The following is a 13,717-nucleotide window of genomic DNA, read 5'->3' on the forward strand; positions in this document are numbered from 1 at the left end:
CAGGACAGGTCCTCTGAAATGATAATACTGAGGAATTTAAAAGTTGCTGACCACTGATTCCCTGATCCCATGGATGTCTGGTTTCCTTCTCCTGAAGTCAATAATCAGCTCCTTGGTCTTGCTGACATTGAATGAGAGGTTGTTGGTGTGGTTCCACTCAGCCAGATTTTTAATCTCCCTGTTATGCTGATTCATCATCACCTTTGATTCAGCCAACAACAGTGATGTCAGCAAATTTAAATATGGCTTTGGACCTATGCTTAGCCTCACAGTCATAAGCATAAAGGGAGTAGAGCAGAGGGCTCAGCACACAGCCCTGTGGTGCACCTGTGCTGATAGTGATTGTGGAGGAGATGTTACTGCAAATCTGAACTGACTGGGGTTTGCAAGTGAGGAGATTGAGAATCCAGTTACACAAGGAGGTCTTGAGGCCAAGGACTTGAAGCTTATTGATCAGTTTTGAGGGGATGATAGTATTGAATTCAGTCTGTAGTCAGTGAAGAGCATCCTGATGTATGCACCTTCACTGTCCACGTGTTTCAGGGTTGAGTGAAAAGCCAGTGGCATCTGCTGTGGATCTGGTTTGTTTGTAGGGATGGTTCCAAGTCATTTTGCAGGCAGAAATTGAGATGTTTTATCACCAACCTCTGAAAGCACTTCATCAGTGGATGCAAATGCTAGTGGACAATAGTCATTCACCCAATGGATCATCATTGGTAATTGTATTTCATATGATTGGCAATGGACTTTTAATTACCAAGTTGCAGAACTAGAATTATCAGTCAAGGTACACCAATGCATGCTAGTAACAATTACAGCAAAAACTTAAAACATTTTGATTTGTAGATGTGTCATTGAAAGGCGTTTTCTGTATAACATGCCAATGTATTGAAGTTTTTAAGTTTATATCAAATATATCTTTTAGCAATTATTTTTCCTGTTGGCCTTCCTTTCCTACAGCCATAACTCTTCCAGTCCAACTGCCTTTAGAGATCTCTGTAATTCTGACTTATCTCACATGCCTAGTTTTCATCACTCCATAGTTGAGGTCCATGATCTCAGTGGCATTGGCCCTGAGCTTGGGAGTTCTCCTCAAAATTACTTTGCTTCTTTCTGCTGACTTCCACAACCTGTTCTAATCACCTTCAATACTCATTGACAAATTTTCTTTGAGTGAACTCCTGTGAAAGGTATTGAGATGCAGCATGTTGTAAATTTAACTGATCATGCAAAATCACAAGTAGCACTTAACTGTGTTTTACTTCCAGAATCGTGGAGTGTACATGTTTCGTATTGACAGTGATCATGTTATTGATGCAACATTGACAGGAGGTCCTGCAAGGTGCGTATTTTTGTAAAGAGAATCAAAGAAAAAGCCACCACGTATCCTTAGCCAAACTTCTCAGAACTGGGCATAGGTGTCACTTAGCTACATTTTGGCGTACTGGTTGCTAGCATTCTCAGCTCTTCTTTGTGGCCAGGAGTTTAATGTTTTCTCAAATATAAATACTGGCTTTTCCAAAAATTCTGACTTTAATCATCACAGTATTTTACAGTAGACCCTACTAACAAAGCAATCATGCGGTATTCTTATATGGGCAGTTTTGAAATTAAATTTTTTTCTTGTCAGTAACCTCTTCAAAATTGGAGGGGTAATTGGTGAATGTTTAAAAAGGTGGAATATTACCTTGGTGGCATCGAGGTCAGAACTGAGTCAGAATCGAAAAGAGCCATTTCCCAACTGAAGCTCATCTCCCATACCAGATGTCTTGAAGACATTTTTCCTTTGTTTCAATTTCCAAAGGAATTTGAGGCCAAAATCTGATCAGCAGTGAACGAATTGAACAACAGAACAAGCTTGAGCTTAATGTTAGACTCCTGTTGCTGTGTTCCTATACTCAATGGAAAGGTTGCCCAAATATTTGTCACTGATTCGGGACTAGTGAAGGAAGAACTGTTTCTGTGAACTTGTAAATTAATTTGTAGACATTCTCCCTTGTAGACGTTCTTCCTTAGGTGCTGTAGTTATTCTTCCTCCATCCGAAAGGCATGATGTTTGGTGTGGGGTGGATGACAAAAGAATGGAGGTGGGGATGCTGGACTAAAATTGGGTTTAACATTAAGTGGGTGGTGCTTGATGTTTAGTGGGGATGTGGAGCAGAAGCACTGTTTTCATGCTCTGACAATGGAAAATGCAACCTATCTATGCCAACCCAGATGCTTGACACAGATCTAGAGTCTAATAAGTGTATTTAAGTAATACCATCTAATAATGTACATAAGTAACAGGCCCTTCCATTCAACTTGAACATGCTCAACAAGGTGCCATCTAAGTTAGTTCCATTTGCCCATTTCCCTCTAAACCTTTCCTATCCACACATCAGTGTGTATAACTTTTAAATACAAGCTTCAACCACCACCGCTTGCAGGTGCTTCCATATTCGCATCATCATCTCTGTGAAGGAATTGCTCCTTTTAAAACTTCCTTCTCTCAACTTAAACCTATGTCTTCTAGCTTTTGATTTCAATGTAGTGTGGAAAAGACTGTGTGCATTCACCCTATCTATGCCCCTCATAAGTTTATATCTCAACTGCAGTATAACCCTCTAAGATTGTGTCAGACCCTCTAGGATTGTCCTGAAGAGCTCAGAGAATCATGGTCATATATTGTTGATTTTCAATGGCTTGTGATTTGTCCATATTTGTGTATTTTGATACACTTAAATATTCTTTAGGCCAGATTGTAATCACTGCCATTTCCATTGAGCTCAGTCCTGATTAAATTCATTTCTGGTCATCTTTAAACTGCTCTGGCACTAATTGGAAGTACAGTTGATATTTAGTGCATAGAGGAAGCTTTTGGAATATTTCCCAGAACCAGCTTCAGCAAAACCTCATTAGCCCAGAAACATACCAAACAAGGTTTTCCTGAGCACGCTTGAGAATTTTATATTAATCCCTGCCACCTCCTAACTGTTATATCCTGGTGATATTCATACAGAGGTTCTTTGGAAGTCAAGAATGAGACAAAGAAAAACGACAAAAGAACAAAGATGACATATGGTCGTCTTGTACAAGAACCAGCTCATACTAAAAGGATAGCAAGACATTTCATTATAACCATTAACCTACAAAACAGCCGGATTCAAGAGGTGGGACAATTGCCACAGAAAAGCTAAGAAACCTCTAGAAAAGCAAAGACTACACTTACTGGAAAATTCACTGAACAACTACACATATCTAGATGATTATATAAAAATACAATCAGGCATAAGAAGGATTAAAGTACAAGAAAAATAACAATGTTACACTATAGTCCAATATAAACATACCCTTTGCATTAATTTTATCATGGTCTGTATTTGGATTGTTGGAATCCACATTATCACAAGTCTACCGTTTTCACATCTCGGCATTATCTCTTGCTCATATACTGCTCAGTGATCATCCCACTAGCTGGCAGCCTGAAAGATAGTCCCGGTAGTGTAATCACGCCTCTATTGTTCCTTGTTTCTGAGCAGACAGTTCTGTCCTGATTGTTACAGAACCATCCTCTCTCTTTCTCTTTCTCTCATTCCACTGTATTCTACTTGATGATACAATGACTCCCCCTCTTTCTATACATTCCTGTCTGTTCTGAGAACTTGCATCCCAGAACATTTAAACCCCATCGTTAACCTCTTTTAAACCAGGTTTCTTGTTACTGTTACATCATCATCCTCTCAGGTTTTTTTACACCTGCAGCTCACCTTGTTTGGCATGTTTCTTAATGTTTACAGTAAATTTTGATGTCCTTTGTAATTTTTGAAAATTTATTCTGGTGCTATTTATTCCTCTCAAACCCTTTTACATCTGTTTCCCTTTCTGTGCCTCATCCCATGCTAAATTCACTTAAACTTGTCCCTCACCTTCCCCAAAGATGTTGGTTCAAGCTCCACTGAGGAACAATCTACACCCATATTTTACTGACCAATGTTTCAGACATCTGAAGTCCACTTCCTGCACCATTTCCACGGCCGTGTATTTTTCTGTGCTTTCCTCCCCTTCCTATTCCACAGATAACAATTTGTGCCATTAATAGTACTAACTCTGCACTCTGGCAGTGTTCAGGGCTTCCTTCATCGTATCAGTAGCTTCCTCTCCATTTTCATTACTCTCAGTCATACAAGTCCCATGTAGAGACTCAAGAATACCATCAGACTCAGCTGTAGAAGGATTCTTCACTGCTGTTTCCATAACAGTTTTGTTTTACCAGTCAGGGTTGTTGACCCTGAGCTGACACCCCCCCCCCCCCCCCAAACTTAGAGGACCACTCTTAGTCTGTCTTCTACCCTTTTACCAATTTGGCATAGGTGACACTGCCAAGAGCAAAAGCTTAAAGCCCTAAATCCAGCCAACATAGCTGTCTGGGTCAGAGGCATGCAAGCCTCCAAACCACAACAAAGTTGTTATCCTCTTGGAGGAATAATACTACTTCTATTAGTACTTTTGTGCGCAATAATTAGTGGAGTGCTCTGAAGTTTGTAATTATTAAAATATCTCTGGCAATATGATGTGTATTATGATCTTTCAGATATATCAATCATTCCTGTGCACCAAATTGTGTGGCTGAGGTGGTAACCTTTGAGAAAGGACACAAAATAATTATCAGCTCCAATCGTAGGATTCAGAAAGGAGAGGAGGTAAGTCCAGCTTGTAATCGAAAGTTCTATTTGGTTTGCTTTACAACCCTTCGAACACAAAATTACTAAAATGCAGTTAAGCCAGTTCATGACATTTACTGGAGTTTCTATTATTAGAATTAAATATAATTTCAGTTGACAGCAAGAAACAGAAAATGGTGGAAATGGTAAATAGAAAGTCTTGCAAATGCTTGGCCTAGTGATGGTCTGTGGAAATGGAAGCAGATAATATTTAAGGATTATAAATGCAAGAGGTTCTGCAGATGCTGGAAATCCAGAGCAACACACACAAAATGATGCAAAAACTCAGCAGGTCAGGCAGCATATATGGAGAGGAATCAACAGTCAAGGTTCCAGGCTGTGAAGCCCTTCATCAAGACTGGAAAAGAAGGGAGCAGAAGCCAGAATAAGAAGATGGGGGGAGGGGAAGGTACAAGCTGGCAGGTGATAGATGAAGCCAGGTGTGGGGGAACATGGGTGAAGGAGAGCAGTAAAGTGAGAAGCTGGGAGGTGAAAGAAATAAATGGCTATAGAAGGAATCTGATAGGAATTCAAGGAGTAAGAACATTTAAGGTTAAGAATTTTCCTTCAATGAAATGCCTGATGAAATGTTCTGTTTTTGTCCACTCTTACTGTTTAATTTCAGTATCTTCAGCATTGTATTTTATATTGGAAAGAGAGAGAACATGAACAGGAATAAATTGGGAGAATTGGAGAGGATTTAAGTGGAATATAGGGAGAATAAAACATGGGATTAATGTGGAACTAGTTCAAATGGGTGTTTAATGGTTGTCACAGACTTGAACAGCTGAAGGGCATGTTTCTGTTCTGTATCTTCATGACCCTGTGAATGTGTTCTGAATTGTAAATATAGTTATGTGTATGAAATGGTTTAGCTGTTTGTGGACCCCATTCTAAAACAACAGCAAAGTTCAGGATGGGAACAGTGTTAGGCTTTTGTTTAGATGCAGAGGTGATCCATTTAATATAGATCTACAGCACCCATCTGAGTAATTCATTTGCCTTTTGAGCCTGGATTCTCAAGGACATTATATGGAATGGGGTACATTTAAGTTTCATCCGAACATTGTCGAGGGTTAAATTGTGAGAAAGGAATGCGTGAACTTGGCTTGTGTTCTCAAGTTCAAACAGTTGGATGCTGATTTAATGAGTTCCTCAAAATGAAATGGATGTAGGTGAACTCATTCATCAGTGGGGAATTTGGAACAAGAGGGCATGACCTTAAATTAGGCTGTTTCAGAGCGGAATCCAGAAGCAGCATGAATTATTTACAGTTCTCTCCTTTAAAGCTCTGAATGCTGAACATCGCGAATTAAGAGCAAAATTAATTTCTGTTGAGGGACTTAAAGATGTTTACAGAAGTTGGTGCGTAGTTCAGTCAAGCACTAATTGGTGAATCAGCCTTATCCAGTCCACAAGGAAGAATGTATATTTAAAGAAACATTGATTGATTGGCGTATCTTTGAAGGAACTCTGATGAGGATTCTGTAATTTCTGGGTTAAGATCAACAGTTTTTTTTAAAAAGCTTTTATTTTCCCAGAATTATTGATGATTGTATAGATCTGATGGTTTTGTTCTGAGAGTCCCTTCGTGCACAGTTGAAAACAGCTTACCTCAACTTTAGAGTACAACTGTAAATGTGCTCTTGGAGTAATCATCTTAACGCACATTTTAAGGGCAGAACAAGCAGTTCTGCCTTCAATCCACACACAACAGTATAAAAAGCAAGTCCATCTAATTATTGCAATGACTTTAATTGCTGTATCATTAGCAAATACTGTTTTGTATTGTTACTTTAAAAATGTGAAGCCTGGCAAATGTGTGTAGATGTCACGTCACAAGTTACTCGATTGTGCTGTTCATTTTAGTTACAGAACTCTACAGAACATCAAAAAGCCCTCGGTTCGTCTAGTACATGCCAAACTATTATTCTTCCTAGTCCCATCGATCTGCACCTGGACCATAGCCCTCCGCACGCCTCCCATCCACGTACTTATCCAAACTTCTCTTAAATGCTGCAGTCGAGTCTGTATCTTTCACTTACTTCTGCTGGCAGCTCATTCCACTAGACTACCCTCTGAGTGAAAAAGCTCCCCCTCATGTTCCCTTAAGTATTTCACCTTTCACGCCTAACCCATGAACTTTGTTTGAATCTAGCCTTTATTTCCTGTGCTTCGTGACATCTCATGCAGTAGCAGCTGCTGATTCTTTTCTGATTGCTCTGTTCTGCTGGGAATAGTCAGTGGAGATTAGTTTGTGTGATGTTGTGCATCTCAGTTTCTCATATTTGTTGTTCTAAATCAGTCATTGACTAGAAATGTTCTCTTTTGCAGCTGTCCTATGATTACAAATTTGATTTTGAAGATGACCAGCACAAGATCCCATGTCATTGTGGAGCTGTGAACTGCCGTAAATGGATGAACTAAACGCATTCCTTGCAATATTTCTGGGGTTGTTTGTCCCTGGAAAGAGATGCTCACTTTCTCTTTTACATGAACCATACATTCACATACACACATACGTACATACATACACACACGCGCACATCCACACTCACACCCACTCACACATGCACAGACATATGAACACACACACATAACACCTTTCGAAAGTAAGCCTGGAGTTCACAAATGATTCTCCTCATCTCCTCATCTCCAGCAGCAGCACAGAGTTGTGTAACAAGCATAAACTGAAGATTGGCTGTCATGCCAGTCAATCCCATCTGTCCATAAGAAATGCAGGTGGAAGCAGATTATTAATTGGTCTAGCACTGGAGTTACTGTCCTGTATTGACTGAAATGAGCAATGGTTTTATTAGGAAAAGAACCAATGGCTGACCTGCTTACAAGTAGGGTAGGCACTTATGAATGTAGGACCGAATTCACCAGCTAGGGGAAGGATCAACAGTGCTGGCCACAGCCTTATTTGCAAGGGGCAGGCCCTCTAGTTTAAATAAATAATTAATTAAAAAAAGTAGACACCACTGAACAAGGAATGTACTGAGGTGACTTCCTTAGGGATACAGCTAAGGGAAATAACTTGCACTAAAACCATTTAAATTACTTGATTCCATGAGTCAGTTTATTGTAGTTTTTTGATTTCTGTATGATAAAAGAGAAACATTTTTGTATTTATTGGATAAGTGAATGAAGCTATTTTTAAAAATAAAAGTAGAAGAAAGCCAAGCTGCTGCTGTTACCTGCAGATATAAAACCCTGTTACTTTGTACAAATTGTAAATAAAGTGAAGAATATACAATATAAAAGAAAATGACCAAAAGCTACCTGACACTGCAACAATTTGCTTTTAGTGGAGTCCTCTGAGTCAGGTTACATGGTGTATAAATTTAACCAACTGTGAATTAGGTTCAAAACCACACCCAGGTAGCGGCTAGAAGCTCCTTTAGCAAGCCTAGATGTATAGGTAGAGGATTGCAAACACAATACATACAGCAGAATCATGTTAAGGGTTGTAGCCTCAAAGATAATTTTTATTTTTAAGCAAAATTATGAAATGTAATTATGCTAACACTGCAGGATTTTTGGCAATAGGGTTTTGGAATAAATGAAAAAATAGGCACAAAAATAATATTTGTATGGATTGTTTTTTGTTTACATTTCTTTAAACAAACACTGTTTTGTGTTGGCTTGTAGAAGTTTAAAATGCATTTTGAACCAGGTTAGCTTTATTTTATACTTACAGAAAAGAGAAATAACTGGTACTGACACTTCACAACTATTAAGTTCGAAATGAAGTTTGTGTGCACATTATCAGTAAATTGTTATATTCAATGAAACAGTCATAAATTGTAATGTATATGGCATGTTGTATTTTTTACCTTACAGAAGAAATCAATTGTACATAGTTCTTCTTGATAAATAGCTGTATGAATTTGTTTCTTGGATTTTTTTTCTCTTGTATAATATTCCAACATCCTACCAGTATTTGTCCTACAGTTTATTTCTGTCCTGTACAATAGTATCTAATGTTGGGGGAAAAAGAGCTTTTTTTTTTTGAAGTGTAAAGAGTGTTATTGGGTTTTGGAGTTTGTGCAACCAGATTAGGAGATCAGCATTTACAAATAAAATATTTTACATCTATGAACAGAATGGTTTTGTTGTTATGAATAGAATTGAAATGTGAATGCTATTTGTCTTGGGGACACCAGACTGCTGGTGCTGGAATCTGGAGCAACAAATGGTCTGCTGGAAGAGTTCAACTGGTCGAGTAGCATCTTTGAACACTAGGATCTGTTTCAGGAAACAATGTGCTGTCTTTTGTAGGTAATATCAGTGTGACGTAGAGGTGGCCTAGATTTTACAATAGTAATGACACTGAAGTTGTCATCAATATCCATCCACTCTGTGAAACATGCACCGTCCTTCTAATGTCTGCCATTGGATCATTTAGCCTAGAAATTCCAAACTAGCTGTCAGGGGTTTACAAAAGAAGATTTTGAATTGATGCACCTGAGTATTTTTAAATGTCAGGAACGCTACAGTGGGTGTGAAGGGCCTGGGAATGAGAGACCAACAAGGTAAGTGGATAATGAAAAAATGTAGTAGGTGCTACTGAGAATTGTTGTAGACATAAACACTAGAGGTTCTGTTTTCACTAGAAATGCAGAGTAACACGCACAATATGCTGGAGAAACTCAGCAGGTCAGGCAGCATCTATGCAGAGGAATAAACAGTTAACATTTCTGGCCAAGACCCTTCATCAGGACAGGAAGGGGGAAGAAGCCAGAAAGGAAGGGGAGGGGAAGGAGCATAAGCTGGAAGGTGATAAGTGAGGGGGAAGGGGGTTGAGTGAGTGGGAAGCTGGGAGATGATAGGTGAAGAAGAGGGAATCTGATAGGGGAGGAGCAGCAACATCAGAGGGTTTGATAGGCAAGTAAGAAGAGAAAAGGGTAAGAGAAGAGCCAGAATGAGGAATGTTAAAGGAGAGAAGTGGGAGGGGAGAGAAATAACAAAAGTTTGAAAAATCGATGTTCATGCCGTCAGGTTAGCAAATACCCAGTTGGAATCTTAAGTGTTGCTCCTCCAACTTGAGAGTGGCCTCATTGTTTTTCATTTTGGAAGATAACTGGATGTAAGAACATACAACAGCACAGCACAGGAATGGGTCCTTCAGAAATTGTTTCAATTACTGAGTGGTTTAAAGACTGTTGTAATGCAACTTCAAAAGTGATGGGCAAAATGTACAAAGGGGTTGTAAGGATCAACAGTGAGTTGATTAATCTGGAGCTCATTAGTTACAAGGTTGGAAAAATGAATCAGGTTTTTCAGCAAGAGTTGGGTAGGCACCTGAGAGAAAAGTACTTGGCAGGGATCCAGTGAAATAATGGGATCAATGTAGGTGAATGGCTCTGTCGAGAATAATCATTGATAACTTAATTGTGGAATGTTTCTAATAATTTTAAATAGGCATTAAATATTTCTGAAATTGTCTAATATTTAGATTTTTAAGAATTTAAAACATTGTCTTTGAATCAGGACAGAGGTGAACGTGGTTTTCAGTCCACAATGCCTGTGCTGACCATGATGGCAATGTAAACTAATTCCATCTGCCTCCATATCATCTGTATTTCTCCATTCCCTACCTCATTGTGTGTCTGTCTATGAACAGTATCTCCAGTGAGTATTGAACCCAGTTCGCTGGATCTGTGAGGCAGCAACTACAACACTCTTGTTAAGTCGGTTCTAGTTCACTTTATCCTTTTTTCCCTAAAGGAAAGTACTCACATGTCCTTTGTACTATCTTACTGACCAGTCCTGCTGACATGAGGGATCTGTCAAAGTACACTCCAGGTCCCTGTTATTCCAGCCCATCATTCAATGTCCTCCCATTTATTGTATATTCATTTTTCTGGATTTTATGAGCAGTGCGAGTTATAATTGTGCTCCTTGATGTTACTTTTGCAGCCAGTTGAAAGTTTTGCTGTGCTCTTGTATCGTCTGTCTGGAGCTCCCAGCAGAAAGCTGGCTGAAGGTACGTGTGCCAGAACACTTTAGTATGGTGGTACAGAGTGACATGTGCACTGTTTATGAATATTGTGAAGAAATGATTATCCATCACAGTGATTTCTTGTCCCTTGTTCTGATTAGTCTGGAGGTTAGCAAATCTCACCGCAGTATATACAGCCTCTGGCCTACAGAGTTGTAGCTGCAGTGTTTTTTGTGGCAGTCCTGGCAGTGGTTTCTGAGGGTGTTAATGGGTATGCCTTTGTGATCATTTGCATTACAGCAGAGGAGGTACTGAATGTCTTAAAGCATATGAAGCTAAATAAATCTCCAGGACCTGCTCAAGTATGTCCCAGAAGACTGGGAAGCTGGAGAAGTAATTGCAGGAACCCTGGCTGAGGTGCATGCATAAGTGTTAGCAAAAGTGAATTGGCGGAAGACTGGTGGGTGGCTAATTTTGTGCTTCTATTTAAGAAGGGCTGCAAAGGCAAGTCTGTAAACTATAGCCCAATAATCCCAACGTCTGTGGTTTCAGGGGATTCTGAAGGGTGAGATGAACAAGTATTTGGAACGACTGGTTGATTAGGCCTGGTCAAGATGACTTTGAGCATAGAAAATCTTGAATCTGACTGGGTTTGTTGAAGAAGTAACCAAGAAGGTTGATGATGGTAGGCCAATTGATGTGTATGTGTTGATAACATGGTATACACTATGGCAGGGGATTCCTACCTTTTTTATGCCAGTGGAACCCTACCATTAACCAAAGTCTCTGTGGACCCCAGGTTGGGAACTGCTGCACTATGGGATCCAGGGAATTGGTAGGAAGTAGAGGGTGATGATTGGAGGTTTTGTTTTGGATGCCCATAGCTGGCGTTCCCTGGGGCTTGATGCTAATTAAGAATGCTTAATGCAAAAATTAAAGCAAGATACTTAAAGTACATCTTGAAAAGTTCAATTTTATCCACCTCGTAGGCTCTTTGAATGCTTACAGCATCCAAAGTTCTTATTTCATTTTATTTCATCCTCCTGTGAATTGTTCAGCTCACCGCTTTCCATGTAGCTCTTTTTCTTGTAGCAAAGGTGTTTGTAAAGCTGTCATCCTCTAAGTGATCAAACTTTCCTACAACAATGATCCCAGGGAGAGAGTAGGTAAATGGTGAGTTGTGGCTTTATGATTACACCTCTGACTCCTGAGCATCGAGTCAGTTATGTGCAGACATTGCACCTTTCTCTGCAGTGTCAAAGGAATGTTCTTATGTTTAAATTTATTTTTGGAACAGGAGGAACAAAACAAGAGAATGAAAGGGCCATTGCCTGTAAGAAGTTTGCACGTTCTCCCCATGACCACATGGGTTTCCTCCAGGTGCTCCAGGTTCCTCTCACAGTCCAAAGACCTGCTGGTTGGTTGGTTGGTTAATTGGTGATTGTAAATTGTCCTGGGGTTAAATTTGGGGGATAGCAGGGCAGCACAGCTAGAAGGGCCTGCACTGCACCATATCTCAATAAGTAAATACAATTCTCCTGGTCTGTAGCAGGCTTTTCTCTGTCTTTCAACAACAGAGGGTTAGTGATCCATGTTGTAAGCAAAAGTGTTACAAAAGGGAGTTTGTAAAAAAAATTGTGTAGAAAGTCATGGTGAAATGTTACACAGGAAAGGCCTTTAAACAAATAGGCAATCTGTCCATTTTCATTGGTGTTAATGAAAACCCAAAATAAGGGATAAGATGCCACGTGTCCACTTGGGCCTGCTCTACCATCTCACCTGAGCTTTGCCCCAGCCCCACATCCTGAGTACCCTCGATTTTTGCTGGTAATCAGATAACTTTTTACTCAGAAAGCTTTTGCCATTTCCATTCATGGCATGAATTTTGTCTATAACAAAACCAACATTTGTTTTCAATAATTGGATAAGGAACATTCAGGAGCATTTTGGGGATTTTCAGCTGTTGATGGGGAAACTTTAAATGCAAATATGGAAATGAACAATTATTTTGGAATCTTCTTTAGGAGAATAGATAGCATGCTGAGTAGTGAATTAGAGCAGGACTCAGTAAAGCAACAGCAGTAAAGAAAATGCCATACTCAATCATGGGAAATCGCTGTCACCAGATATCCACTTGAATTGGGTAAGAACAGTGCATTATGTCTTAATTATAATCTTCCCAAATTCTTCTGACTTTGGAGCGGTTCCTGTCCCTCTATTTATGGAACCAGGTAATTGCAAACTAACTAACCCAACATCTATTATTGGGAAATGAATTGAGTCCATATAATCAAGTTATAATGGATCTTGCAAATTTCAATTGGAGAGAGGCAGCAGAGAAGTACAAAGTGTAGATCATGCCTTACAGATCTTAGTTGAAATGGCTGAGAACTAGACAGTACAATGTTTATTGATGTTATTAGGTGTTCCAGAATACATGTAAATTAGTTTATTATTGTAACATGTTCCAAGGTACAGTGAAAAAAACTTTGTTTTGTGTGCCATTCACACAGATTATTTCATTTATTGGATTTATTATGTTATTAAATTTATTATTTTATTATTTTTTTTATTAATATTATTGTTGTTGTCAGGGAACCACCAAGTTTTCTAGCAGCAATGGGTTAAGAACAGTATATTTCTAGCAGTAACAAGCAGAGTATTTTTTATCAGCAGGCCAGTGGTGTGACTCCAAAAACAATTTCCTCATATTTGTTTCATGACCCAATATTGACATGAAGCTACTGATGAATCTGATGTGTTGGATTGACAAAAGAGTGGATCAAGAATAAACCTGTACACTTACAGGTCAATATTTTATCCCCCAAAAATCCAGAATTTTTAAAGATAGCTGAACAATTTACAATACTGTACAAAAGTCTTAGGCACATATAGAGAGAGAGAGAAAGCGCTAGGGTGCACAGTCCCATATTTGTCAATGTGGAATGGTGTGCGAGTTTGTAAATCTGATGGGAACAAAGGATGTTAGGAATGGCGAGGGTGGAACACCACAGGAGGGGTGTGGGACCAGTGGCAGTGAAGGAGTGTCACTCTGGTTCCCAGTACC

The 13,717-nt window shown here is 39.3% G+C and overlaps 1 protein-coding gene across 10 annotated transcripts in view; it reads left to right on the forward strand.

Annotated features, from left to right (window-relative positions):
- kmt2ca (lysine (K)-specific methyltransferase 2Ca) overlaps positions 1-8,813 on the forward strand; it is a 469,037-nt gene extending 460,224 nt beyond the window's left edge. For all 10 annotated transcript variants that reach the window (XM_073054925.1, XM_073054927.1, XM_073054926.1 and 7 more), the window contains 3 exons: positions 1,269-1,342; positions 4,574-4,682; positions 7,038-8,813. In XM_073054925.1, coding sequence (XP_072911026.1) covers positions 1,269-1,342; positions 4,574-4,682; positions 7,038-7,130 — 276 coding nt within the window. In that variant the 3' untranslated portion in view covers positions 7,131-8,813. The remainder of the gene's footprint in view (positions 1-1,268; positions 1,343-4,573; positions 4,683-7,037) is intronic.
- Positions 8,814-13,717: the final 4,904 nt, after the last annotated feature.

This window comes from Hemitrygon akajei, chromosome 8 (genome assembly GCF_048418815.1).
Source record: "Hemitrygon akajei chromosome 8, sHemAka1.3, whole genome shotgun sequence".
NCBI classification, from domain to species: domain Eukaryota; kingdom Metazoa; phylum Chordata; class Chondrichthyes; order Myliobatiformes; family Dasyatidae; genus Hemitrygon; species Hemitrygon akajei.